This window comes from Athene noctua, chromosome 2, assembly GCF_965140245.1.
Source record: "Athene noctua chromosome 2, bAthNoc1.hap1.1, whole genome shotgun sequence".
Taxonomy (NCBI): Eukaryota; Metazoa; Chordata; class Aves; order Strigiformes; family Strigidae; genus Athene; species Athene noctua.
Window position 1 is genome coordinate 126,805,605 of NC_134038.1, and position 25,409 is coordinate 126,831,013.

Sequence of the window (25,409 nt, forward strand, 5' to 3'; positions counted from 1 at the left end):
ACTTCGGAACTCCTTCCAGGTTCCCCTTCTTAAATATGTTATCGCAGAGGAGCAGCTAACTGGCTTGGCCTTGGTGCAGAGGTGGGTCTGACTTGGAGTCTGGGGAGCTTTGAGAAGCTTCTCACAGGGGCCACTGCTGTAGCCCCCTCCTCTGCTGCCAGAAAACCCTGCCGCTCACTCAAACCAGGACACGTGTGCATTCACTGCAGTGGCACAACGAGGCATTTTATAGAGGGCACCCAGGCTGAGCATCCTCTAATAAGAGAAGCTATCTTGACTTTTGCTTGTTTGTTGTGTGGTTGTTTTTTTTTTAAATAATCAACTGTTTGTAAATTGTATCCATGGTTGTTGCGTTTTTTATTTGTTAATACTCATGCTCATATATGTAGACATAAAAAAGAAAAGTCTGTGGTAGGGCAACTAAAAATGTAATAAACAAAAAAGTCATGATTCCTTCAACTTTCCATTTCTTTGTCGCTGTTCTTTTCCAGGGAAACTGGTATTCTCAGCTCTTCTGGATTTAATGCCTATTGAAAGCCTGCCAGTAGGTTTAGAGAGGGTGAATTTGATGATTCACATTATCCCATCCTGTCCTGTGTTTCCCAGAGTTTTCAATAAATCATTTGTTACAGTTGTACTATCCTGTATTGTATTTATTTAGAGAAGTGTAGTTTAGAGTTGGAAGTGGTTCTTCTGTGTTTCCTCTTAGATTCCTCTGTCTACATGCTTCAAATCTTAATGTGCAGATTTCAATGGAAAGAAAATAAGAACAAAGTTGAAACTGCTCCAAATGTCTGAAAGTAGCTTTTCTTATTAATTAACTAACATGGCTGTTCCGTTTCTTGGGAGTTTTCAGGTCTAGAAACAATTGTTGTGTTTCCATTGGACAACTGAATATTTTCTTCAACTACTACTAGAATAAGTATTCTATTTCTGGCAGATAGTGAGTTACAGAGTATTCCCATGTGTGTCCTCTATAGAACTGAATTAAAGCTACTTATTCAGGGAAAATATATGGCAAAGAGGGAAAGAAAGAAATAAAAGATGTATGGATAGATAAATAGATATTTCTCTAGCACCCATTTTTCCTTGGTTTTAGTGACTGCTCAGGGGTTAGTGTTTTTGGAGCCTTTTGAAAGAGGTGGGTTACAGGGTGGTGAGTCAGAGCTTTACAGAATGTGCAACTAAATTAGATTTTAGCCCATTTCTATCACCTCACTATATGGGCTTAAATGAGAGTCTGTCTGAATGAATGATTTATTTCACATAACGTTGGAGAGATTTGTGAATGTATCCCGGTCTGACCAAACCAGTAATGTCTCAGCTATTCTCCACCCATCTGTGTCCAGAGTCAGGTTAAGGAATGAGTAACATTAGGAAAGTGAAAGACTTCTGTGGCTTTGCTAAGGGTTTTGCCTAGAATGGAATTTCAAGAGTCATTTCTGAGGATGTGGATGGGTTAAGATGGGGGGTTACTCCCAGTCACACGTTATGTTGTTGGGAATTCTTGAATAAGCCTCACAGATTCAGAAAACAGATCTTTTATTCATTATCACAGACAGCTTTGTCCATTTCAATGCAGTTTTAGTTGGTTAATGGCGTATTGTTACTTAGTAAATATATTTACTTTCTGCATTCACAATCCTGTATATGTTTTGTTGTGGCCGAATACTAATTCCAGTCTTTTCAATATTGCAGTCTACTCACATTGCTCGAGCCAGCTTCCAGGTTGATGCTTTTGGATCATCTTTCATCCTAGATGTGACACTAAATCAGTAAGTAATGACTGTATCTTATTCTACGTTTGTTCAAGACCCAGTGCAAAGTAATTTTTCAGTGGAGGTTTAAAGGCTATATTATAGCACAAACGCTGTTTCTAGGTATTGAGTTGATCTGTAGTAGTATATTTTAAGTTCTTTTGTTATTGTCTAAAGTACAGTTGTAGGTTTTGATATTCCCATTGTTACTACTTAGGAGCTATTGCAGTGTAACTAATGTTTCAGTGTTATAATTTCATTTGCCATCTTTCAGTTTACCAGAAAGGCAAATTACTGTACTCATGCACAGCCTCCCTGGATATTAAAAGATGGAGTTGCTGAAAACTTGTAGCCGTTAGCATTTTAATAACCAAGTGTAGGATACTGGAGATACAGCAATTGCACTACAGCTTATCCTCAAAAAAGAATGAGATGGATAGTTGTGAATGAAGTTTTTCTCGATGCGTTTACAGTCTTTTGGGAACAGAGAAGCATTATAAGGCAGTAGCACACAGTGAACTTGAGTCTATGAGGAAAGATTGAACAAGAGTAAACTTAAAGTGAAATCTGGTATGTGGCTTTCAGTAATGAGTTTTTGAAGTAGCCTTTTAGCACAGTGGTTTTAAAATAGTTGCATTGCTTTTCTGCTCTGAAGAGAGTAAATAATGTAAATAGAAATGTTAAGTAATTCATCTCCTAATAATTGAATACAGTGTTGCATGGTTCAATGTGTGAGTTTGTGCTCAGTTGCTACAAGTTTTAATGCTATAAAGATGAACCCTTCAGGTTGCAATGGGAGCCACTTAAATTTCAGGCTTTTTCACTTGTAAATACATTTTAAACAGTGGCAATTTCTTTATGTGCACTGATGTGAGTTAAAAATCGCATGCGAATCCTTGCTGATTACAGACGGCAGACACTGTTGCTGGGAGGACAGGGGCCAAGGCTGGTTTAGAAGTGTGATTTTTAACAAATGCATTTTAAAAGGATTCTAGAGGAAGAATTTCCTGCTGAAAAGCACCAAGACCAGAACATTGGTGTGTTTGTTGAAGATAGCAGTTTTGTACACATATTTATACCTTACTGAGAGTAGGTTGCAAAAACCGGTTTTTATTTTGGGTAACAGATTAATGGTATGGTCACAGTTAGTTTCTGAAAGGTTGGGATTTACCTTGCAGTATGAATTTCAGGACATCTTAATAAAAGTAAACACATTTACTAACAGTATATGAAAAGAAAAGTTAAGAATGTGATTTTTATGAACTGCAACAGTTCTGTTTGGTGGATTTTTTGTTTATGCACATCATAAACACACACAAAAACAAATACTTAAAATTTTATTTGAGCTGGATCCTATTTTTATGTCATTCTTTTGTTGTCTTTAATGATATTAGACCAGTATTTCTAGGAGTAAGACTGTCAAAATGTGTCCTTATTCTTGAGAGTGTCAGAATCCAACTTAAATATGAACGTTTCCTAAGGAGCTACACTTGTTAAAATGTGAAAAAAGTCCTATCACAATTGTGCTAAATGAAAACAAGGCTGCAAGGAAATGAGGATGTTTGGCTTCTATCATGATATTTAAATAAACATTTAAATTTCTTGTGAAATAGCATTTGCAGATCATCAAATAAAAAGAGGGCCAAGTATACTGGAGCAACATTTAAAATGTATTCTTAGTTATTCGTCCTGTGAGCAAATATGTTATATTCAAAAGTCTGCATATATTTTTCTTCTCTTGCAATTCTTACTCTCCATGTTATATTTTGTATGCGTTTTCTAAGGGTCCTGAGAGAAAGGCACTAATTTTTTTGAGGAGTGGTTTGCAAATTTGGCCCACAGTAGCCTTATAATTGTAAAGTAGTTGAATGCTTGAAAGGAGCAAGGTTCAAGATTTTAGTTTTCCTCTGGAAAAAATGTCAGCTTGCTATTTATAACGGAACCTCTGCTAATATCAAAAGCATGCTGAAGCAGGCCTCTGTGGTAAAATTAGCTTTTATGCATAATATAGATTTGAGGAATGTTAAAGGAATTATGGGGGACAGAGAGGGGAAAAAATAATTTAAAACACATAGGTTGTCAGAAAGAAGAGACCCGAGCCCTGCCTTCGTCTCCTTTCTTACAGTCTCCCTGTTGTTTAAATATTGGTACATATGGCTTATACGTCTGAGTATATCTGAGCATCATCTCTAGATACAATGTCAGTGGTGGACAGTCACAGATCAAATGTTCATTATTCTGCATAGTTCCCCAATTTATGGAGGAAAAAAAAATTACAATTATTCTAGCAAGCAAAGAGCTTTAAAAAAATCAGAAAGTAAAATATGCTCCTGCTAACTAATGTCTGACTGCAAATAGATTTTATTCATTTGCTTCTTTCTTTGTGGGCATTATTTTCTCTATCCTTTTCAAATCCATCTTTTTATCTGACAATCAGTTTCTCTGTTTCCTCTGCTGCATTTGCCTGGGTGTTGTTACACATCCCCCTGTTAGGTACACGTTTGTATTTTATATTCTGTTGTGTTTTCCATCTATGTACTTGCTAAGTTCTCTGAAGAGTCATGCATTTCTTTCTCCTCTTTTTCCATCAGGAATAATTGTCCCCTCTGCCATCATCATAGGTACCACAAATCTTGGTTGTCTTGCAGTCTTTTTTGTGACAACTTTTTGTACACTGACACTGGAGGCTGGCAGAAATGTTTATGGTAGCTTACTTGCCTCTCTTTTCCCCCATTGCCTGATACCCTCTGTTTTATCTCTTCACTTCACTGAAGGAGATGCTCCTCTTGAATCTGCAAGTTAGTCGAAGTGACTTTCCTTTCCTAGACCCTTCCTCTGCCACCTCTTTCAACACTGGCCTGCAACCAAAGGCTGATCTCTGCAATGAAGCAAGCTGGAAAGATACAGGAGGTGTGCTAAGAGGACACAGATAATCTCGGCTTGCTCTATACATGCTCTTACTAAATCAGAAAGCGGAGCTTATTGCTGACATTTCAGACATGAGGAAAGTTAAGGCCCAGGATGGAAGTGTTCTGACAGTCCTGGATGCAAGTGAGAGGAAGGAAAAATATTTCTGGTTAGTGGTACTGGAAGGTTCCCGGTACTTCAGGAATTAATTATTTTGTCTTGCTACTGGCATTATAGTGTGGCAGTTTAATTTAACATTGAAATCCACATGCTTTCTTCTCGCTCATTTTGGATCTTAACCTGTGTTGAATGTGTATCTGTTCACAATAAATGCAGATGTGAGAAACACTGAAACATTACCTTGAAGAATGATGATAACAAAAAAAATAATAAAAAGCTGGTATAATGACAGTGTAGTTTCTTTTTCTGCATGGTGGTATTTTCTTCACATATATTATCATTCTTTCTCTCTTCCTTTTTTTCCCCCTCAGTTGCCATAGTGTCTCTACAATGAACTTTTTTAGGATACAGTGTTTCTTTTTTAACTTCTTTTGCCTGTTCAACTGACTTAAGTATTTACAAAGGAGCTTTCAGATCAGATCAGCTGTATTTTTAAAAGGTTCAGTCCCTCCGGCAGAGGTTAGGAATGCATTAGCTGCATCGGTGTGTTTATCCATTGCCTTGGTGTCCATATGTGTTCTGAACTGCATCTAATGGAGCTGTTTTCTGTGGCCGTCTTCCTTAATGCCACCTTCAGCATTAGCAAACGTGGGACCCACCCGCTGCGCAGGCGAGTGGGTGCTGCTCCCAGCCTTCCCTCCTTCAGCACACGTCCAGCTCTGGCCATCAACCAAGAACTGTGCAGGAGTTGCATAGCAATTAAGTGTGCTTATTTATTTTTTAATTCCTTCCCCTTGAATTTTTTAATGCTGGGATGGCATCTGTGGCACAGCAAATGTCTATTTCTTTTTTATGCAGTATATTTTTTCTTAAATGTAGCCACATGCCCATTTACACCTTGGGTTGTAACTACACAGCAGAGCTCACCAGGAAAGGGGACACGTTTCCAAAAGCCTCTTTGAGGCCCTTTTGGTCCTGTAGAACACGTAGATCTGTCTGAGGGGACCTGGGCCAGGGCATGTTCATCTGCATGTGAGGCAGCAGAGAACAGCATAATAGCCCAAAGCAAGCTGTGATCATGAGGTTGGATTGAGAAAGAGCATGCTGCAAGTGGGTTAATAGGAAAAACTACAGTATCTGTGCTTGTCCTGGAGTATGGAGAGGCCCTGGCATGTAGTGACCACACCAGTTTCACTTTGTGCTAGCCATGACGGGGAAGAAAGATGATCAGGGCCCTTCCTAACTGCAACATCATCCTTCGTATGAGGGCTCTGGTGTCTCCTGTCACAGAGATCAGCAGAGAATGTTTTGTGAGCCTGAGTCTGAACTGTGGTGATTTCTGAGGTGCAGTGTGGACACCGAGTGCCCTGCTGAGGAGACTCTTGGCCTTTGGAAAGTTCCCTTGAGCATCTAGCCACCTGTGCATGTCGTGGCTCCTCATGCTGTAATAAGAAGAGCCCTCTTTGATCATGGTGTTGTTTGTGAGAGTGAACACATCAATAGCCTGAGATCCTCAGGTTTGTGGTGATGGGGAAGTGTGTTGAAGGGTCACAAGCATAAATTAGGTTTTCAAGCTTATATTTAGCACTTCAGGACTGCTCTGTCACCTTTCTGGTGACACTCAGTCACTAGGATGGAGCATAATTGCCACCTGCTTTCAGTTGTAGCACAAATTTAATTCCTCTGGTCCATGTGTTAGTGGAAAATAATCTATAAACAAGTAGTAGAAACCCTACCTCTTTAGGAAGCTCAAGCATCTTCTGTTCCCATTGAGCACCTGACTGTGTCCTGGAGGAGTAGCAACACTGTGTATAAATTGATGGTCATGATGATCAGGGATGTTCAGAAGGCTGAAAGATTTCGAATGAGGCAATTTTTGTAAACTCTGCAATCACTGTTCTCTATTTGGAAAATAAATGCCCTTTTATCTTAGTTTAACAAAAGGTAGGCAAAACCAAAGAAGCTTCTTCAGAAAATATTGATAGGTATTCTGCATATTTCAGTCTTAATTTAAGTTATTTCTGGTTAGTGGTACTGGAAGGTTTCTGGTGGTCCAGGAATTAATTATTTTGCCTTGCCACTGAATGGTTTTTGCAGCTTCTACTGAGAAAGGTTTTAGACATTCCTCATGCCTTGTGGGGAATGTTTATTAGGAATGTCTTTTAACTAGAGTTTTGCAAACTTTACAGAATCAGATCATAAACTTCATCAAAAAATCCTGAAAACAGAAGCAAATTAAAAGGCAGCTTGACAGACAAGTGCCAGCTTTTTCATGAGACAAACTGCTGAAACCTTGCCTGTAATTTCTCTTGGCAAATGGTCTCCAACACTAATATCAATGTGTCATGTAAGCTGTAAATGAAAAACATATTCCTAAAATTGCTCTAAATCATAAACATTTGGTTGTGTGGAATTCAAAAGGATTAGCTTCCTGACATGGTTTAAAAAACGCAGTCGCACCGTTTCTGACTCTTAGAGTTTCTGGTAAATTTTTCTCCTGTGTGGCCCCCGAGTCTAGTGCTCCTCCTGGTCACTCGCAGAATGGGCATGCCATTGAGGGGCTCCGTGTGATGCGATGTGACCTGCTGGGTTGTGTTGCCGGGTGTGAGAGGACCCATCTGCCTTTCCTGCTCTAAAAGTACTCTGTGATTTACCATCTCTGTTACTCTTATAACGACTCCTAGTAACTGTTTGGATAACTGGATGGGTAAGTGATGGTCAGATCAAACCTGAGGAGGAGCAGCTCTTCCTTTAAACTGTTTTGGATCTCCCTAAAGTCCAACTTGGTCCCTTATTAGTTATTTTAATGAATGCCTTGGCTGCACACAATCCCACTTGTTCTCACTAGCAGCTGGAATTTATTGGGATTGAGGGGATTCAAGCTCTGTTCACTTCTTATTCGTGTCCTGTGAATGCAGGCTGAGGAGCCCCACTTGGGTACAATCATATTTTGGTAATTGATTCTTGCTTAAAATAATGGCCTTTTTTTGAATCATATGAGAGTGCTCTGAAAGTTTAAGTGTTATATTTAGTACCAATTTACTGGTGCTAAATTACTGGCACGATATAGACCTAGCTCAGGTCTTCTGAATTACATACTGAATCATGTTCTGCATGATTTTCAAATTATTTGTTAAGTGATGTTTATCATGGGCTCTGTGATCAGAACCCCAGCTGACCCAACAGGTTTGTTGTTTCACAACCCCATTTTGCGAATTTATTCACACACACCCCCCACACCCCTCCCCAGTCTGTGGTGGAAAAATTAGTATGATCATCACTGAAGACCAGACTTAAGAAACACTTTCTCCCTGATAGTGTTGCTTTATTTCAAAGGTTGATTTTGTTCTCTGGGAGGCAGTTATTCTGCACCTCTGTGTTATCATGCTTTGTTAGCACATATATTGTACAAGCTGGTTTTGAATGGTTTATAGGTTTTTTTAATCTTTAATGATGTAAATGTCAGTTCTGCAGAGATTTTTGCTCACTAATTCTGTCTGGGCTAAACTAAGACAAAAATTTGAGGTTTTACTAGTGTATCACTAAACATATCCTGAGACTAGGGAGAACGCCTAGGATTATGCATTTAGACCTTTGTAGTGTCATCACTAAGGGTTCCTGGCTTTGTGGGTGTTTTCCCAGTTTTGTGTTGAAGAACTATGGTAATGAAGAATTTTTCAAAATACAAACAGTTTGTATAGTTAATTACACTCACTGATAAAAGCTTGAAGGTTAATTTTAGACTGAAAAAGCCCTGTAGCATTGAGTTCGTTATGTAGAGCATATCAGCCTTCTTTACTACAGTAAATAGATTGAGCTCCTGGATCTTGAGGAAATTACATGTTTTAAGTTCTTTAACTTCTGTGCCTTTTCCCTGACCTCCCCAGTTTATCAGTATCCTTGTAGCATTTCGGTCCTCCCTTCCCCTCCCTTCCCCTCCTTCCCCTCCCTTCCCCTTCACTTAGACTTGACTATTTGGTAAGCAGGAATTATATTATTTGATTGTATTATATCGTCAATATTACTAAATTTATTAGCTTGTAGAAGGAAAACATACGGTTTACTTTGACAAGAAAAATTTTCCATAATCATATGTTGATTATCAGTATGTTTATTACCCTCCTTTAATTTGTTTTGTATAATGTTCCGTTATGCTTAAGACTTCTTTTGGAAAAGGTAAATTGCTTTTGATAACTCCATTACATTTTATTTTTCGGTGTTATAATTTAGTTTTAGGTTAACAAATTTCTGTTATGATTATTTCTCTGTTACTGTCAATAGATTCTGTTGAATTTAAAAGGCTGTTGAAATCAACAGAAGTTTGCTGCTGACTTCAGTTGAATGGGGATATGGAAAGTTTAAGTGATGTTTGTGAAATGCTTGCAAGTGCTTAATTTGCATTCTGGTTAAAATGAGAACAAAAAAAGGTAATTTGTTTCATTCATCTATTATTTCCAAGTGTGTCACTGTGAGGTAGCCCTAAACACCCGCAAGAGAATTCCTCTGTTTCTGAAACACCACTTGAAGCTCAATGGTTCGTGATTCTAAGAAAAATAACATTCAAAAACATTTATCTTTGTATACAAAATCTGTTAATCTCCTCACAGGATTCCTTCCTAGCCCATTAAAAAAGTTCCTGAAAAGGTCAGTCCTTTGTTTTCCTTTCAATGGATGTGATAAAGAATATTTTACTGCTTTTAGATAATTGCATTTATTGGAAGCAATATTTGTTGGTTTATAGTAGAGTAATTAAAACATATGGGATTATCAGCACTGAGTAAATTGCCTTTCCATGATCTGAATTTTTTTGACACAAAAATAATTATAGAAAATGTATTACTGTGCATTTGTGAGTGCGTGTGTAGGAAGGAAATGATTAATTATTCTGCAGAGATCATCCTGTTACTATAATGTTTTTCTTTCTTGATGATATTCCTTAGATTACCAGATCACTTAGGAGCTGTGTATCTTACACGAGTACAGAGATACCACATATGTACAGATTAATCATGTGCTATATTTAGTATCTTCTTTAAAGTAAAATGGCTTAAACTAGGAAAAGAATCAAACTGCTTAACGTGTTTTGGTGCCTATGAATTTATCTACTTCTAAGTGTTGAGTATCTCCAAGTAGCAGTAACTTTAACAAATGACCTTTAGCCATTATGAGAGACATTAAAAGAAAAATTAATTGTATATTTTATTTAGCCATTATAAAGTGACTATTATAGTCAAAGTGTAATATCTGGATTTACTGTTGAAATGGAATTATATCCTCATACGCTAACATTAGTTAGGGCACCGTAGTTTTTTATTTGAGTGTTTAGATTGTATATATGTTATTGCCACTTCTGTAAGTAATACAAAACAAACCATTGACCTTTCCAATTATTTCTGTATTTGGTTATGGTTTAACAGCTGGAAGAGGATTTGTGTTTACAAAAGCAAGCAACAGCCGTACAAGTTTGTCTAATAGAAGCGATTATCTTTTCTTATTTACTTTCTTTCACTTAAATTCTCAGACCACTATGGCTACAACATGACCACTGTGGCTACAACACTACTACTGTCCTATGAATTGTTACATATAAATAGGAGTCAGAGTAAGACATATGATCAGGGTAGTAAACAGGAAAATGCATGCACTGGAATGTGAATAGGTGATATTTTCTGTTCTGTCATTTATAGGGCATCTCTTCCATGAGTCAGCAGCCTTCCTGCTGATATGATTCCCTTCATATGCCTCTCCTTGTGTTGTCCAGCCGCTCTCCCCCCTTTTTTTTACTTTCTCCTTGAGAACTCCTTTGGCATCATGACCTTCTGTACGTGTGCATTAAAAATAGCATTTGTAGAAACAGAGGAAGTGCTGTGGGCCTCTTAGCTTGGGGCTCAAATACTTTCCTCAGCTAAGCAGTGAAATGAATTGGAATCCCCTTTTCTTGACAAGAAGTCAAGTGATGCATGGAGCTAAGAATGAACATATGGAGAATGAAAATAGTAGAAATTATAAGGCTTTCCCAGGGGAATCAGAGGACCTAATGGATGACTGAATAACCATCAGCGTGCAAACTCATGGTCTATAATTCTGCAAGATCATTACATTAAGAATAGGATATTCAGCCCTCTTCTACTCAGGACAGTGGTTCAACTTCAGAAATGTGGTTTTAGTCTAGAGACTGAATCAACAGGCAGTATTAAAACAATATGTTGTTAACATATGGAACATCTTACCCAGGAAATAACAGTGCTTGACTTGTGCACACGAACTCTGTTGTATCAAAGCAATGGACTTGTTTGCTTTCTTTGCAGTATCTATTACAGAGATAAGGTGCTACCTATGAAATCTACAGCCATTTTTTTTTCTGTGGTTGTGTGAGATTTATGTAGCATTTTTCAATGTATTGCTAGTAAGATTCAAGACGGGTGTGCTCACATTTCCTCATTCAGTGGCTGGAAACAGTGTCTAGCTGTACGGTGTCTAGTCTTTAACGTAATTGTTTTCATTTGGTTGGGACCTGCTAGTGGGTAAAACGTCATTTACAGACAGTTGTGTCATCTTAGTGCAGAAAGTTTATTTCCTTGAAGAAAACCACAGACAAACCAAATTTTGCACTTCTGTTTGAAAGGCTTTACACATGTTGCTCCGATTCTCTTCTTGGCTGTATCAGCATGAGAAGCACACCCAGTGTAATGACCCCTCTGTATGGGCAGACTTCTTTTCTCTTTCAAAACGTGCAGAAAAATCAGGTTTTTCAAATCATGGAGCACCAATTAGCAGATGCAAATCTGGTAGGAAACTAGCAATCCTGCCCGTTGCCCTGTTTCCCTTTTGTCAGGGGTGCTGTGGCCAGGGAAGCCAGACATGCCGCTTCCCACTTGGGGTTTCTGTCCTGTCCCGCTGGTACCACCACAGCACCCTGGGCTGAGTCAGGCTCGTTGCCTTTTGTCAGAGGGTATTCCCCACAGAGGATGTTTCGGAACTGTAGACAGCCATGTTAAAAGTTATTTTTGATAGGTAAGTATCCTACTGGTAAACCTTTCATTTCTTGCATATAACCCAAAGATACCCTTATTCTGTTGACAGAATAAGAAACAGCTGGACTCTTTTGATACTTTCCAGGCCTTTGGACTTTACAGTCTGTGATTCATTGTTACTGTGATGCTTCTGTAATGCCCCATCTAATTCCCTGTTTTTTTCAATTATATGTTAATCAAGTTTTTCTTTTAAATAATCTTCTGATTTGAACAGAACTTAGTATGTCTCAAATTCTTGAAATACTTAATTGCTTCCTGTTTAGTTTCAGTACTCTATTGTCCAAGTTCCATTATGAAATAGTAGTAGATGAATGAAGCAATGAAAGATACCTTATTTGTACTGCTTATCAAATAGGGCATTAAAATATGTGTTTTACTGAAATATGGAACAATTTCCTTTGTGCCAATGTATTAATAAGTTGTTTATTGAAATGTACTGTCAGATAATCCTAACAGAAACACTGAGGCATGTGGCTGTTTTATGCTATCTTATTGAAAAGAACTACTTTAAAAATCCTTTTTCTGTTTCTTTTCAAGTGTTTTAACAAAGGAGTATGAATCTGCTTGTATTACCACAAAATACAAATAAATTAATATAGGCCAGAAAAGATCCCTCTATCAATTGACTGAAGGACTGGTTGTATGATAGTAGTTCTATTTCTTTAAAAAAATAAATGACAAAACAATGTTAGAGAGTATTTATCATGTGTCCTCATTCTGTTCCATTTACTTTATTTCTACCGTCCCAAAGGAAATAAAATGCTGTCATTTGGTGTGATACACTGTGAGATGAAGGAGAAGAATCATCTCATACTTTTATTAAAGATGACCTACAAAGAGATATTTCTTCTAAATTGGGCTTCTGCCCTTTTTTGAGATTTAAAAGGTCAATTGAAAAAAACCCTACAATTTTTTTCTCTTGATTTTTCTTCCCTTCTTTCTCCAAAGAAATAAAACCACTTCAAATCCAGCTTTTTAATAGCCAAATTTATTTTTATCCGTTTTTGTTTACCTCATATCAAATTTCCTTGTTCTTGCTGAAGAATCTATTGGGGAGGGTATAAATGTACAGGAAGAGTTACAAATGTACGGGATGTACTCATTCCCTGAAGTAAAACCCCTCTCAGTGACATACTGAAGATTGGCCTAACTATCAAATATGTAAGATCTGCTTTGGAAGAACAAAATGAGAGCATTCACATCTAAAGGGCATGATAGATTTTAAACCCTCGTTGCATGTTATTGAATATACCGTAGTGACAATTCTGAGACTAAATAATTGTAGAGATTATTTAATAAATCGTTTAAAAGAAAAAAAAATCACCCTGTCTTTTTGAAGATTGTGAATTTTTGGTATGTTTTGGTTCTGCCTAAGCCAGCCAGCCCAAAAAGTACATCTTCCTTCTACAAAGCAGTTCAGTTAAAGCAAAACTGTGCCTTTTCTCACTGTAAATATGTTACTTGTTGTGGCACCCATTCAACCTTCCTTTCACAGAGACAGCCTTGGCGGCGACTGTAAAATTATAATTGTGTCTCTGCTTATTATTGCTCTTATAATGAATCATGCTTTCCATTTGGTCTGTCAAATTTTGATAGTAGTCAATGAAGTTACGCTGAGAGAAGAGAAAAAATGAGCTTGATGTAATGTTTCTATAATGGAGTCATACATGTTTTCAGAGCAAAGAAGTAAGGAATTTCAGATGTATTTCTACTTCCTAAAGCGACAGCTATTTCTGAAGATCACCGAAGGGACAAAAACCTTTTTGTTATGTTGCCGCGTGTTTTAGCATCACCTCTGTTTTTACTTAATTATAAGAAGCAGACGAATTCTCCCATATACTTTAGAGACAGGAATCTATCCAAAGGCATCAGATTAGCAGTGCATTTCTGCCTATGTCAAGTGGCCAGTTTGATCACAGAGGAAACTTGCTAGAAATTAGCCAAGGAGTAAGTTTGTACTTTACTTCTGTTAAGTTGCTCATCAGTAAGTGGAAATCATGAAACAGGAAGCTGCAGAGAAGCAGCAAGATCAAGCTGAATACGATACTGTAAAGAAGCTGCCAAGTGTAGCTAAAGAGATTAATGGAAATACATTTCCAGTGGTAATGAAAAATGGTGGCTGGAGCTTTTCATTTATATATGCAGAGCCTTTGCTTTGGTACAAAGTTAGAGGGTTTCTTTTGTCTTTCTCTCTTTGGAAGAATTGTTAAATCTTACATTACAATGTATTTTCTGGGTGAGCTTGCTGATCTTTAGCCTGTACTTATCCATAATCATTCTTTGATCTTCATTTCTTTTTTGGTATAAGAGGATGTATTTCTCTTTGGTGGTTTGCCAGAACATCACTGCTAATGGATTTCTGGTGTGCTAGAAATTTTACAATAGGAACAGAAATAATAATGTTCTGATGACCTGCAAATAATGTGATATGTTGCCACTTGAATTAGGCAGCTACTCTGTACTCTTGTTTTGCTCTTCCCTTTGCCTGTCTCCTTAGATTGTGGGAATTCAAAAGATGCAGTTCATCACTTCTTACTGAATGTGTTTATCTTCCATATTTGGTGGTATGACTGGGATAATTTTGCAGCTGGGAATCTGAAAGACTAGGAGCTGATACTAACGAATTTCTACCATTCCCTTGATGACCTGGTTCTTGAATGTGTTTATGTGGGTTTTGAGCTGTGAAGGTCATTTGAGTTCACCTTCATTCCAGTCCTGCTCCATCTGGACAGCGGAAATTAAGCACTTTAGGCCCAAGCATATAGGTTTTCTGGCTGATGCCACTTCTGCCCTTCCCATCAATGTCTGATTTAAGTTAGCCTGGTAAGGTCTCAACCATGTTTGAATGTAGACCTTTAGACACAGAGTGTTGGATTTCACATGGTCAGTTGCTGCTTGTCACTAATAATTCCTGCTTCATTTATCCCACACATTCACAGTTGGTTGTTTCACCATTATAAAATGTGACCTCTGGGTTTACCTGAAGAGCAAAGAATGAACCTTTCTTTATGATTGTGCTTCTAACGAATGATTGAATATTTCACATTAAGGCCTTGGGTAATTTAACCGCAAAAACTTGACAGATAAAGCTACTGCTATCAGATTTCAAGGACAGGAGTACAGAAGAGGGTTTGTGGTAGATGTCTGAGAAGAAACAGATGGTGCTGAGGTAGGGAGAGGTGGTATAATTTTAATCTTTTGCAGTATTGATGCCAACAAAAATGGTGAGATAATAAACTTGCTTTACTAAAAGTATATCTTTTGGGTTTGGGGCTGCATTATCTCAGTGCTCAGGCACTTACTGTGATCTTCCCACTGATCTCATCTTCCTGAGGGGCTCAAGTATTTTCCTGCAGACTGAATACAAATTGGTGCTGAGACATATTCTTCTTCCCTGCAAGAGGTGTGTTGAACCACTTCAACAATTTTTTTTCTCTTGCCCGGTCATCTACATATACTTTGCTTTTGGTCTTTGCTGGAGTGAGAAGGAAGTACTCAGGAGAAAAGGAGAGCATGACCCATATCCATGCCTTTCTCCTGTGGAAGTAGATAGGGTTGTGCCCACCACCCAACTTCTCTTCCCTGCAGAAGCAAATGTAAAGCTGGGCTAGAGAGAGTTGGATTAGACCTCAGAATGTTGTGAAGTGCACAGCAGCACAAAACTAGTGTCCTGGAGACCTCCTTTTTACTGGCACCCGGTGACTTCGGCATCATATATGTTGTGATATTGCCTGTAATAATAGTGGAAACAGTGGGGAAGAAAGTGAAGAAGTGTAACTTTATTTAGTCTTTGGTATTGCTTAATCTTTCTGGGATTTACACTTTAAAATGTAATTTACATTTTCAGAAGTTGTTTCAAGAAATCCTAGTTCCTTGCAGGTACATACTAGCATATAGCGTAAAAGACTCTTATCTTTAAAAATAAAATTTCTGATAATTCAATGCATAAATATCCCTGTGCCTGTTTAGAGCTGAATGCTGTGTGTTACCTCCTGTGCTTTAAAACCAGATTTCACTAAGGCACTGTTACATGTCTCCCTAAGTGATCTGTTAACATTTTTAATGTAACTTTTTTTTCTTTGTAAATTTACTCAGGCTCTTATTCCTGGGTGAACTCACTGCTGAAATGTAGTAACAAGAATTTGTCATTAACTGTTCGAAAAGTTTTGATTTCCTCCTTCCTTAAAATCTCATATAAACGTTCCCTAAAACAAGGTTTTCACGTAAGTGCAAACAAGGGAGAAAACTTCGTTGAATGCTGTCTTGAGCTGCAGTGCAAGATAAATTTGAGGGATACCGAGCACTCACTGCTTCTATTGACTTTTTGGACTTTGTACATAAAATTATCTTTAAAGAAAAAAATAGAGCAAAATTTAGATAATCTATTGATACATAATTATCTTTGAACTGTTGTGATAGCCTTCATGGTGTTCCATGCTGTAATGCCAATGGATCGGACCAGTACAGTTCCACTATTAGCTAATTGTATAATTCAGTTGGAATATGTAGAGACTGTCAGAGAACCCAAAGAAATGTCTATCATCTGACAGTTCTTCACAAATAGCACAATGAATTGTATCACTCACTTTAGTAACTTCCTCCATGCTTTTTTTTTTTAAATAAACCTGTGTGCACCCCCACACACTCACATACATATCTGTATACACATGTACACACAGAGAGAGGGTTGTATCTGCCCTCCCTCTGCCTTTATATATATGTCTGCATTTAAGACTTTAAGTAATTCTTGCATGGCTCCTGTTCCTAATAGCAGCACAGAAAGACTATTACTTAGAATTGTCTAGACATTGTCGGAGTGTGCAGACAATAGAGCAATGCAAATTCTGGACTTGGCTTCTCATATGGGAGATGTACTTGAACCTACCTCCTAGCAGGTTTCTCTCAAGTTTCTGGCTTTCCATTTCTGCCCCTTTCTCCACCCCAAATGAGCAAACTGAACAAGAGGCGCTTTGGCACTTCAGAGGAGTGAGATCTTTACTACTTTTATTTCTTTTGCAGATAAATTCTAAGGAGTGGTTGCCTTTTTTGGAATCAAATACTCTGCTTTTATTTTGGTTTCAGTTCTTGAACCTTGATAATCATGCAGATAATTCCTGAGAGCAATTTGCATTTCTCATAAAATGAATGTGAGAAAAAAAAAAAAAGGCAATTACTGCTTGGTCCTTGCAAAGGCTTTAACTACATTGGTTTAGGACAATATGACTGAGATTTTTTTTTTTTTTTTCCATTCTCTTTGTACCTCTTCCTATCATGGAGAAATTAAAGAAGCAACATGCAGACAACGTGCTGACACTTCACCTGTGCTAGCAGGAGTAAGAAAAGTATTCAAGCTGACCTTCAATGAGGAAAAAATGGGGACATTTTCAATATTTTTGGTATATTGAAAGTAGCTTTAATCTGTTTTCAGAATCGTTTGTAGGTCACTGTGGACATAATCCCTTCACCCCATGTTGCTGATATCTTGAGTTCCTTCCTATTCTCATTGGGAGAAGGAAGACCACCATGGTGCTACTACCCAGTTGAGAGCACGGTACCTGGGGGAATGGCTAGGGAATGAGCAAGTGATGAGTTGTTCTCCCTACTTTGGCTCACTAGTCTGTTAGTATTTCTAGGCAGAAACAGAGAGCTTGAGGATGTATTAATACTCTTGTGTTGTGTCAGTTGTGTCACCCCAGCAGAAAAAGGAGAAGATGCTAATGGAATTGCACATGGGCTATGGCAAACTAAATTATGCTTCTGCACTTGGACAACTGCTGCTTTTCGGTTCTACTTTATCCAGACCTATCCAAATAGCTAGTTTTCAGTTATGCATTTCATATTTTCCCTACTTAGATGTGTATAGCATAAAATAAATGTTACATGTCAAACTTTGCTCTTGAATGAACTGTAGTAGTTCTGGTTGAATTCAGTAGGAGCTGCAGGCAAACATTCTGAAAAAATAAATTGGTCTTGGATCTAAAATCCTTTTTGCTGCATCCTATATTGCAGGAATGTGTACTTCCCTGTTTTCAAAGTACAGCAGTTACCAGCGTTGTTAACAGGTCTCTTCCAGTCGTCCTTGGAAAGCCAAACAGAAAGAGCTCATACTATATGGGAATAAGAGGCCAGTGTTTTAGCACCTTTGAGATCCCAGACCCTGAGGTCAGCTGCCACCTAACCAAAGCATTTAGGATTTTGTAAGTGTGTGTGGATGATTAGCACCTTAACCTGAGCAGAATGATCTTAAACACCAGCCATCTGTAGAAACTGCTATAGGTATGCTTACTGGGGTAGTTTAAGTGTTTCGTATAATTTCTAAGATGCATTTTTATACATGGTTAATGTATTTGTAACTATGTAGTCACATTTTCTCCCGGGGTTTCTGAATGTAGCTAACAACCTCTGCTGTGGATTACTGTTGTTACTTAAGACGCAGAATACCAAGATGGGGGAGGCACCTCTCAGCTGTTGGCAGCAGAGCCAGCAGAGGAGCATATAAAAAATCCGGAATCCTTTCCCCTCCTCTTAGACCATATGGCAACCAAAATGTTCCACTTCACTACGAAGGAGCCATGAGACAAAGGAATTTAAATTGCCAGTTAAAGAGTGGGCTAGAGGAGGGAATAATGAATATAAACCACCTGGAGAAGAGAAAAGGCTGAAGCTGTGTTAGGTATTTCCCCACAGATACTGATAATAATTTTATGGTGTTGTAAATGGGTGAAGCAGTATTGCCTCCTTGCCGGTAGACTGGGAATGCTTCTGTCAGTAAACTGAAGCTGGAGTAAGAAACATTTCTGTGTTTATACAGGTTTCCCCATTTAAAGAAAAGGAGAATTCCCAGTACCTGATGTAGGACTTGAATCGAATTTGCCACGCCAGCTGGAGGTCCAAGATAGCTGGCTGCAGAATTTGCCTTTCAGGCATGATGGTTGTTTAGTGCGGATAGCAAATCTAAAGCTTTCCAAAGCCCAGCGTTTAGAGCATTGTCCTGGGATGTGAGAGACCTGATTTGAAGTTCCTTCTGCAAATCAGCCTAAGTAGGGATTTTTAAAACAGGTGTGCTAGCCCCCTTGTTTCCTTAGGCATCTGTTATTATGTGAGAGTTTGATAATGGGTAGATGCTAAAGACAGAGATAGAGAAATGCTTCAGTAATCGGAAGGCAGCTATTCAGTGGTTAAGCTGGTGTCAGCTCAGCCAGAAGAACAACGATTTGTTGGTATAGTGACTAAAACAAGTTGCATTAAATTAGAGGGTGTGAACAGATAAACTCCTGTTTATGAATTGCTGTTTTCTTCCTCCTTTGCTTTTCCTTACAGATACTTGAGATATGCGTTGAAATAATTGTTATTATTCAAACTGTGACCCTGTTCAGTAATTTGCAAATAAATGGTCATATTCCTAATTTGTATAATGAATGGATAACGAGATTATTTTAATACAATACCGGGGTTGGTTTTAGTGGTTGGCATGAATGCCACAGTTTGTATTTGCATTGACCCTTGGCATAAACATCATTGAGGTGTCTCAGGACAATCAGTCTATTAACAAGTGTTTTCAAATGGAGTTGTTCTTCTGGTAAGGATCCATAGAAGCCCTCCCCTCTCTCTTTAATGCAAGGGGACTGGACAGTCCTCTTTGTATAAAGGTAGTTTTCTCCTCTAGTACAAATTTAACGTCTTCAAGCTTCTTCGTGTTTTTTTAACCACAAAATGTTTTTTTAAAAGTTTTTTTACATGTTTTAAAGTTTTTTAAATTCTAAAAGCTTTTTCAAGACAAAAAACCCCCCACAAAATTTAGATGTGAAAAAAACAGCTTTAAAATAATGCCAACACCCTCAAAGTGTCAAGCTGAACATCCAGTAAGAAACCAGGAGAGTTTTAACCACTTTTGAAAAATGTCATTTTCCTATTTCAGCCAATGCCCAGTTCTGAATGAACAGGATCTTATAATTTTCAGCTGACTCTTCCCTTGTCCTTTAAAGAGGTTTGGTTGGCAAAATATCACATAGTTTTTGATCTCTTTCAGCATCAGTGCACCTGTGTTACAGAGGAGGCAGCTGATGCTGCTGTGTTGATATTGTCATCTTCCTTCTTATGCTAGTATTGTTAGATCTCAAAAAAGGTTAGAAAATGGTTGCTTGCTTTTTCTGTCCTTGCTGTAACTTGGCGCAAACATTTACTTGTTGCCACTATTGCTTCTTTCCCTGAATCCTTTCTATCCCTATATTGCTCCCATTGATTGGATTTTTCATTATTCAATCTAATTTTTTTGTTTTTTGAGGGAGAATAAAATCTTGTTGCTCCCCTGGTATCACTCTGAGCCTGGTTCTTTGCTGTTAATCCAGACACTGTTTTCTGCTTGTGAATAGTCACGTGCAATGCTTAGAACAGTATAGCTGGAGAAGTCTTAAATTTCAGTGTTTTTCAGGTGTGTTGTCTTTGTGGTAAATTTTTCTTTAGCTCCATGATACTGAATGTGATGGGTCTCTGGGATTAGACATTTTTCAGCTTTAGGGAGAATATCTGATGCAGGAAAGTATGTCCTTTGCTCAGGTGCCTCTTGAACTCTTCCCGTGTGAGTACTGCAATTACTGGGCTTGACATCAAGAGCAGCAGGGCATTGCTCTAGCAGTCTCACAAATTATTTTTTTCAACCTTTCCCCTGGGACTTTCCCTCAGTGTTGTCTTACCTTGTGTGCTGCATTGTCTCTTCTCACATATGGTTGCTTTTGCCCAGGACATCAGGCCCAGGACATTTGTGTCCATCAACTTCTTTATGGCACGTAATTTAAATTGTATTTGCACTTGGAAAGAATGAACTGTCTCCATGCTGGAGGCACAGGGATCTGAGTAACCAAAGGGTTTTTTTGTCTTGACCTAAACCTTTGCTGAAAATTTTGATGTGGATCTCCTAATTTGTAAATTTGCCTCTTTTATTTTTAATGTGTTATTTCTTCTGGCATTAACTCACAGGCCTACTCCTCCAGCCATGTCTCTTTTCTCTCAGTGACTTTCTCCTCTGCTTTTTCTTCTCATTTAAAGTCTTTTCTCCTCCACCAATTCCAAATGCAATTCATGAATTTTTTTATTGTTTTGGAGTATTTTTGTGCATGTATTTACAGTGTTGTCTTAGTGTGTTTTGTAGTACTGTTGTCCCTATCTTCTCTAAACAAGAATAATATTGTTTCTTAGCTCTTAGAACTATGCAGCTTTTAATGCTGTATTTTTTTGGTGTCTCCACTGCAGAGATCATTAGCAGCAGTACCTTCCTTCAGCAACCCCAAATCAATTTGCAGGTGCCATGTGGTATCTGCTGCACTACAGGGTTATTGCACTCTGTACAGATATTAGTCTTGTACCGTTCTGCTAAAATACTGCAGATCATATTTCTTTATTCAAAAAGTGGAGATTTCAAGGTGACTATGTAGGTATATTTATACACAAACACCGTTTTTTCTATTCTCTTGTGTCCTTAGCCACTATTAAGTTTAGAAGCTTCATAGCGTTTTCACTGCATGCTCTTGCACTGACTTCTACTGACTCCCAACAACTTCGGGGGTGCTTCTGTACCAAAAGGCTGCCTCTGTATCAAGAGGGTGACTTATATAACAAATTGCCTATCACTTCAGGGGAACAGCCTTCATGCTTGCAAACTGGTGTAAGGAAAGGACTCTCTAGGACTCCTCTCAGTGCATAACCATTAAGTGATTATCTTAGCAGCAGCCCCAGCGGTTTAGTCCTCACCACTCTCTCTTGAATTGTCCCGGGTCTCTGTCAAGAGCTTGATGTTGATGGCGGGGGTTTCTTCCTCAGCAGTTTTGGCTTCATTTGGGGTTATTTTTATGCATTTTCAAACTGTTAGAAAACTCTTATTATCCACGAGTTTCTTTACACAGTGATTGTTTTGTTATGCCTTTTACCACACAGGGTATTGCCATACAGGTTCTACCTATTACTCTATACCTGAGAAAAGGACTACCTATCCCACATTGAATTCTGACGTAGAAGGACAACTTGCTGTATTTTAAACAGCGTAGCCCCTCCTGCCGCACCTCCCTTTTTTTTCTCCTTTCTTCCTTGGGAATAAACAGTCACAGACACTGTTTAGTATATAGTGTCTAAACCCAGTACATAGCTAAACTCCAGAAGAATGTTTTGGACTAAAATTAACATATGTATGCTTGAGTTAGCGTCTTTTGCAGTGTGGAACAGTCATCTAGTTCTGATGTGTTTTTACATGAGGATTGCTCTTCCCTTGTCTTGGAGCTCACTGCTGTTACTTTTATAAACAGAAGATTAAGTACTTCCAGGTCTGTCTTGTTCTGGACTTCAATTTACAGATGAAATAGAGTCAGGATCATTGTTGATTTTAGATTGGCCTCCGTTAGTTCTAATTCTTTCCTGATGGCTCAGGATGTTCATGTTCTGGTGCCATACATCTTTTCTTTGCTTGAGGAAGGCATATTGTTCACTACAAGTAACTGTTTGTGCACTGTACATTTAGTGTGTACGGGAGCTTCTTATGTGTTTGAGCTGCCTTGGTAGCCCACCCACCCTGCATGTCTGGTGGTTGCAGTTGAAGGAAGGATAAAGGTGATCCGGTACCTAGAAACACCTCTGGTGCTGGGCAGTCCGCTGGTCTAAAATGGGCTTCACTTACAGTTTTGGGCAAATCACTGCATCCCACTGTAACTCAGCCCCTGTCTGTCAAGCAAGATAATAGACAGTCTGTAACTTGTAAGGGTGTTGTGGCTTTAACATATTAATGAGTGTAAGATGCTCACTAATAGGTGAACGAGATCATGGAGACTGAATGCAGAACTTCCAAGCCCAAAGTCTTTAACTATATATATCCCAGGACCTATAGTAGTAGTAGTTTGCTGTCTGAGTGGTGCACAGAGACTTGTAATATGCACCCTTAGGAATGAGCTATCTTCAGATACTTTGATGATGAGAATGGGTGGGCATATGTCAAAGACGGCTATGAAACTGAAGTGAAAATGGGCGAAGGCTGTGATGTCTTGCATGCTGAAACAATCTGTGAGAGGAGTGCTGTGGCTTTCGGCTCACTGCTGCTCCTATTTTCCCTTGGTGGGTTAGAGCTATTTTTAAACTCAGTATCTTTTAAATAATGCATAAGTTAACAATAGAGGCTTCTACTACTGGAAAAACAACACGAATGAGCTTAAAAACCCCAGAACATCCTACCCAGACTGCTTCCAGGAGGGTCTCTGGGAGGAACAGAGGACATTTGTCTGTTCGGTTTCCAGATGTCTTTTGCAAAATTTCTTTTTTTTAAGCAAACCTCCTGTCTTTGAACTGAGATTTTTTTATTTACAAAGTGCCTTCCCAATCAAAACAACTGAATAAACACTATGCTGAGAGAGGTCCATCACTTTCCAGACCGTATGTTTTGACATAGTACAGCCCAATCTGGCTGTGCAAGTACCTTAGCACCTTTGCACGTCAGGAGGAGTGTCAGGAGAACCCTTCTCCTCTGGGAATAGTCTTCGTGAATGCTTCAGCTGAGCTGTGCGACTAATCTTGTTTTTCCAGGCAGTGCCAGATCTGTGATTTGTGTGCTCCGTGGCTATCCCGTGCACAGGCAGCCAAGCCATCATAGCTCATGTGTGCATGTGAACATGTAAGACCTGAAGCAATAAACGGCTGCCCCAAGAAAGATGGTTACTAGGGGTGCTTCCGTCCAAATGGCTTCTGCAGCCCGTTTCCCAGTGGCCACGCTTTGTCTCTAGCTGGCGCACATCCATGGAGAAGGATCAAGGGAAAGTGGTGGCTGGGAACGTTGTCACCGCCAGACCAATTTATCTGGCCCTCATTGCTCTGAGAAAAAAGAGGTTGCAGGGACTGAGACGCTGGGCAGATTAATTATCCTGGCAGTTTGCAGATTTGTAACCTCTGCGGTCATGAGGACAGTGTAAGCCACAGAAGGCTGCACTTGTGTGTGAGCCGTGCCAGCAGGCAGAAACTGCAGAACTGATTTTGGTTCTTCTAACGTGTTAACCTCAAAGTGTTGCTGGGCCTGAGCTGAAGGACTGCAGCTGCTCTGCTCTGCTCAGCAGTGACACAAGAAGTGAATTTAGAGATGGAGCAGGACTGAAATTAAGAATGTACTGGGGGATTTGCGTCTACTTCATTTTTCATGTCATCCAGATCTAGTTTTGCTAATGAGACCTCTAACTGAAGGAAAGGGAGAATGTCTGGTTTTGGTAATCTCTGTTTGCCTTTATTTCCTAAAAAATTAAGTCTAATGATCTTAAGGGGAAAACAGGGAGAAGCACAGAGTATTTAGGAATTCACTATCAATCATGTAATTTTGTTCCCTTTCACTTGTGTCACATGCTTTTATACCACCATGTAGACAGTAATAAATATTCATGTGGGTGGAGAGATAGCACTTTTTTTTCCCAAGTACATTTGGTAATAATTTGCACTCTAGTTGTCTGAAAAATTACAGTTCTGTGCTGGTTTTCAGACACATTATTTTAATACTTTGTGAGATATTTTGGGCGAAATGGTTAGCTAATTGGAACTGTTTCATTGTAAGCGTTCTCTTTCATTCTTTAAATTTCCAAGAATCTGTAATATAGAAGATTTTACTATTGATTGTCTTTAGAAGTATTACTAATGAATGTCTGTTCTCAAGACATTAATACCTTACTATTAAAAAAACAAAAGGTGTACCAGTATGTTAGCCATAGTCCAGTAATTGATGTAAGAGATAAAAATAATCATCAACCCGATATTAACAGGGGAAATGCTTTAAAGACTATTTGTAATCACTTTTTGTGTCACTGCATTGAATCTTTAACTGGGGTGTTGGGTTGTTGATTGACAGTGGTGAAAATTTGTGATGTTTAGAAAAATTAAATTAAAGTATCAAGAAATTTAGTAAAACAATTTATTTAAATAAATTATTTGCATAAAATTTAAACAAATTATTTAAATTTATTTAAATAAACACCAAGTTAAATTTAGACAAATTAAACATAAGATGATGTGTGTAGTACATGTAGTTTTTCAGGATATTGCTCATGGTTTAGTGTCAAGGAGAGAACTGTAAGAGTTTTAGGGTGAATCTCAGTGGTGAGTTGGAAAACATATACTTTGATTTGCATATTAAAAATAGGGAATAAGGGGTCTAGTTAAAAATCCCTGTGTCAATTACAGCGCACTTTGTAGAGGTTGTGAAGAAGGGACCAATTTGACTTAATCCTGCAAAATATGTATTGTTCAGTTTTTGTAGTACTACATCTAAGCATCTCCTTTGAGTATTTACCTTTATATCCTATATGTGTGCACGGGCACTTCAAACAGTCAGTGTAGATAGGTTTTGCCTTTTACACTCTCACAGGGTGAACACGTGTATTGTCTTTCCTCATGTTGCAAGCCTAAGGACATAAAAGGTGGTGCATGCTTCCTCCTGTGCCTCTCTTCAGGCTTTGGCAGAGAACCATATTTTAGGATGCCCATATGGTCTGCAGCTGTTTCCAGAACCTCTACTTTTCCTCCCTCTCCCGTGCCCCTTTTCTTCTCATGTTGGAGTCTTTCAGAGAGTTGCACTGTCCTT

The 25,409-nt window shown here is 38.5% G+C and overlaps 1 protein-coding gene across 5 annotated transcripts in view; it reads left to right on the forward strand.

The window, feature by feature from the left end:
* Positions 1–25,409, forward strand: part of ADAM22 (ADAM metallopeptidase domain 22) — a 132,606-nt gene that overhangs the window by 16,123 nt on the left and 91,074 nt on the right. For all 5 annotated transcript variants that reach the window (XM_074900232.1, XM_074900234.1, XM_074900235.1 and 2 more), the window contains exon 3: positions 1,699–1,775. In XM_074900232.1, coding sequence (XP_074756333.1) covers positions 1,699–1,775 — 77 coding nt within the window. The remainder of the gene's footprint in view (positions 1–1,698; positions 1,776–25,409) is intronic.